Source organism: Bison bison, unplaced genomic scaffold (genome assembly GCF_000754665.1).
Source record: "Bison bison bison isolate TAMUID 2011002044 unplaced genomic scaffold, Bison_UMD1.0 scf7180017864508, whole genome shotgun sequence".
Lineage (NCBI taxonomy): Eukaryota > Metazoa > Chordata > Mammalia > Artiodactyla > Bovidae > Bison > Bison bison.
Window position 1 is genome coordinate 5,174,634 of NW_011495064.1, and position 4,387 is coordinate 5,179,020.

The following is a 4,387-nucleotide window of genomic DNA, read 5'->3' on the forward strand; positions in this document are numbered from 1 at the left end:
ATAAAGAACAAGAAAAAAAGAAGATGGAGAAATTGGAAAACATAACCTAAATGAAATGAGAACAGTGAATATGAAATAGAAGTGAAACAAACTAGATAAGATTTACCAGAATTATGTTGGAATTATTTGAAAAATAGAAATGCCCAGGTATTGCTTTTTTCCTCCAAAGTTCCAGATGTGTTTCTAATTAGCGCTCGTTTAAAAAAGTGCTTTTTAAAAGGTATGATAAAACGATATGATCTTTTATCGTTAAAGTCTTAAGGTTGGGTAATGTCGGTCTTCCAACTTTGTTGTTCTCCTTCCATACTGTGTTGGTTGTTCTGAGCCTTTTTCTTTTTCATATAAACTTGAGAATTAGTTTGTCAGTATCCATAAAATAAGTTTCAGGGATTTTGACTGGGATTGTGCTGAATCTAGGAATTAAATTTATGAACGTGTGAATCAAGTTGAATGTAATAACTGACATCTTAAATACTGAGTCACCCTATCCCTGAACATGGACTGTATCTCCATTCATTTATTCCTTAATATCTTTCATCTGTGTTATTTTCCCTCAAGTCTTACACATATCTTATGTCCATTTCATTTAATGCTAATGTAAATGGTAGCATCTTTTAATTTCAAATTTCAGTTGTTCATTGCTGCTGGTATAGGAACACAGTAGACTTTTGTACATTAACCTTGTATTCTACAACTTTGCTGTATCTTTCATTAGTTCCAGGAGGGTTGTTTGCTTGTTTTTGTAAATTCTGCTGGACTTTCTATTAATACATGATCATGTCATCTACAAGCTAACACAAGTTTAATTCTTCCTTTTCAATCTGCACATATATATATTTTTTTCCTTTTGTATTAGCTAAGACTTCCAGTATGATACTGAAAAGCAGGGGTGAGCTGGGAAAGACATTTTGCCTTGCGTGTGAGCTTAATGGGAAATTCAAACTTCTTCCATTATGTTTGATACTACTTGTAGGTTTTTGTAGATATTTAAAAAAAATCAAGTTGAGTACATTCCCTTCTATTGTTTAAAAAAATCAAGTTGAGTACATTCCCTTCTATTGTTTACTGAGTTTTTAATCATGAATGGTATTGGATTTTGTCAAATGCTTTTTCTACTGATAACGTTATGTGATTCTAATTTTTTTAGACTGTGATTACATTGATTTTTCAAGTATCGAAACAGCTTTCCATACCTGGGATAAATCTCACTTGGTTGTGGTGCCTGGTTGTTTTTTATATACTGTTGGACTGATCTGCTAATATTTTAAGGATTTTTGCTTCTGTTCAAGACAGATACTGGTCTGTAGTTTTCCTGTAATGTCTTTGTTCTTAGTATTAGAGTATAGCTGGTCTCATGAGTTAGGAATGAGACAACTCATTCTGCTTTTGAAAGGGACTGTAGAGAATTAATAAAACCTCTTCATTAATGTTCACTAGAATCCACCAGTGAACCCATGTGGGTCTGGTGCTTTCTGTTTTAGAAAGGTAGTAGCTGTTGATTATATAAAAGAGGCCTATTCAGGTTGTCTGTTTCTTGTGTGAGTTTTAGCAGGATCATGGTTCAAGTACCAAAGAGACTCACTGTTCTTCCCAAGACTGAGTATTTTCTTGAATAAGTGTTTTTGTTTGCTGTATGCTCTTATGACAATTTCCAGAGACTTTTCATTTTTAGAAAAATATTTACCAGTTATGATTGTCTCACTGATGGGTCTGTAGATCATGCTGCCATTCCCAAAGTGCTTCTTGATTGTTTAATGCACGTCTTAAAATATAAGCAATCAGGACCTTTTAAATAAGGCAGTATGGTCACAATCTGAAAAAGCTTTCTGATGCCATCAGTTGATTCAACAACACCATGCATCTTACAGAATAAATAAACAGTTCTTTAATAATTACTTAAATATATTCCAGAAGTGAAGAGTGTTTCTAATTCATTTACAAGTGCTATCTGTTACACCAGTAAATGTTACTTGACCTCTTTATAAACTAAATAATGCTGCATAAGAATTAGTCCTGGAATAGTGTGCTGAATTTCTATTTTCAATCCAGTAGATTAAAAACACAATTGTGAATGGTATAAAAACGTAAGAATCATTGTGATAAAACCAATCTCAAAAATAGAGAATCCAGACTCTCCTCAGATAATTTTAGAACTCAGAAGTTTTCCTCTACTTAAACACAAGCTCCACATATAAATATTAAAGATGTTTTTCACCATGATGCCACTGCATAAAACTCTAGAATGTGACCATCAGGAGATGAACATACTGAAATCAAGAGTTTAGAAAACACATCTAATTGTGAAGTAAGGAGAAATAAAAAGACGATTTACAAAGAATTATAACTAATTTCTAATCATCATCAGAGTCTGAATCATATTTCTTTCCCCGAATAGTTTTCTTTTCCAGCTTTGTGAAGTTTGTTCCAAATTTCTTTTGGCTCTGAAATGGTGGCTCCATTAAATTTCCACTAAAAAGAAACAAATAAGAAAAGCGCTTAATTCTCTATGATTTAGTACAGCTAGTATTCTAAACTACACAAAAATCTATCCTCACTCTAACACATGCACTAGAGTAAAATTTTCTTTATAATGCTGATGTTGAGGAAGAGGTACTGAAAACTAACACTGATTGTTAATAGTTGATAATTAACAGTTTTAAACCTTACTTTGTACTACTAAATGCTTTTGACTAGCATTTTATTTTCTTATCGTTAATTACTGATTAGCATTTCATGGAATGTACCAACAGAATCTCTGACTGAAAACCATAGAAGGAAATCAGTTATTGTCATGTTTTGGGTATGCTGAATCTGTATTAGATTCCTATCCCTCTGAGAATGACAAGGGAAAATCGTGCTCTATTTTCGATAGCCTGTTACGACCAGTTTGATCCTATTTAACATCTTTTAATGTTTAGATCACTATAGACAACAAACTCATGGAACTCATTATCATTAACCCTGAATTAGTATAGAATGCTTTTCATGATACCTGAAAAATAAGATCTTGGTTTTGAAATATCATTTGCCGCTGAAGGGAATCATGGCTTCTTGGAGATAAAGTCAATTCCTATGGAGAGTACAACACAGGTCCCCCTAAAAGATCTTACCTGCACCAAAACGAAAGTGCTCAAAGGATTATGGGGATGTGTCAAGAACACACAGAAGCCAGAATGCAAGGCTCTCACTGGGCAAACGTGAGGTAACCTGAGCTTCAAAGTAAATAATAACAGTAATACTCAATAATATATCCCATTGAATAAAATAATCCATAGCCCATTCTAATACAAAGAAATGAAAAAGTAAACTAATGTGGGGTCTGGAAAAGGTCTTCCTTAAATTACCAGTTAGGTTGGTAGACAACTGGTTAGCCAGTGCTCAGATAATACTGCCAGCAATGAGACAAACCACCCTATGTCTCCGGATATGGTACACTGAGAACGAAGAACACATCACTTCCATATTACACCTGTGGAAAATATGCAAAACCTGAATCTAATTGTGAAACATTAGATGAACCCAAACTGGGAGATGCTCTATGAAATAACCAGTTGTACTCATCAAAACTGTTAACCTATTGGAAAACAAGGGCAACAAGTTGCTACAAGTTAAAGGAAACTAAAAATTCACAGTAAGTACTTGTGACTCATTTCTTCAGTATGGAGGATATTACTGGGACAGTGATGGACTTGAATAAGGTCTGCAAACTATGTATTTTGTGTTTTACTAATTTTACTGTGGATGTATAAGAATGTCCCTGTTCTTAGAAAATGCAAACAGAAATATTTAGGAGTAAAGGGACGTCTACAATATCCAGTCAGATGGTTGTGAAAAAACTTTATATATACCCCAAAACAGAATGATAAAGCAAATATAAAATATTGAAAATTGAGGGATACGGGTGAATGATATATGAGAATTCTCTGCACTAGTTTCCAACTTATTTAAAATTGGAAATCACGATTTAATATTAACCTTTTACTTAAGAAAACAAAACCTGGAACTTCAAAATCAATTTCTACAATATAGGAATGACTTATACACATGTAGGAGAGATTCAGAGAAAAAGGAGGAAGGAAAATAAAAAGATGAGGGAATTTTTTACTTATTGAAAGGTACTCTGACTGGAATAGCTGGAAAATTTAACCAATTATTTTTGCAAATAAAAAACAGATACATAAGATGTGCTCTAATCTGTGAAATTAAACTGTCTGGAGAAGTGAACAAAGAGATGAGTGGAAAACAGAAGTTGGATTTTAGATCATTTTCTACTGAGACTGCTCTTTATAGTTATGTAATTTAAGCTAAACATAGAAATGAGATGTTATATAGTTTATCAGAGTTGACAAGTGATACAGGAATAACTACATTAAAAATATAATGTTTG

The 4,387-nt window shown here is 33.0% G+C and overlaps 1 protein-coding gene across 2 annotated transcripts in view; it reads right to left on the bottom strand.

The window, feature by feature from the left end:
* Positions 1 to 585: 585 nt before the first annotated feature.
* Positions 586 to 4,387, bottom strand: part of TXNDC9 (thioredoxin domain containing 9) — an 11,919-nt gene continuing 8,117 nt past the window's right edge. For both annotated transcript variants that reach the window (XM_010829633.1, XM_010829632.1), the window contains exon 5: positions 586 to 2,469. In XM_010829633.1, the coding sequence (XP_010827935.1) occupies positions 2,352 to 2,469 (118 nt within the window). In that variant the 3' untranslated portion in view covers positions 586 to 2,351. The remainder of the gene's footprint in view (positions 2,470 to 4,387) is intronic.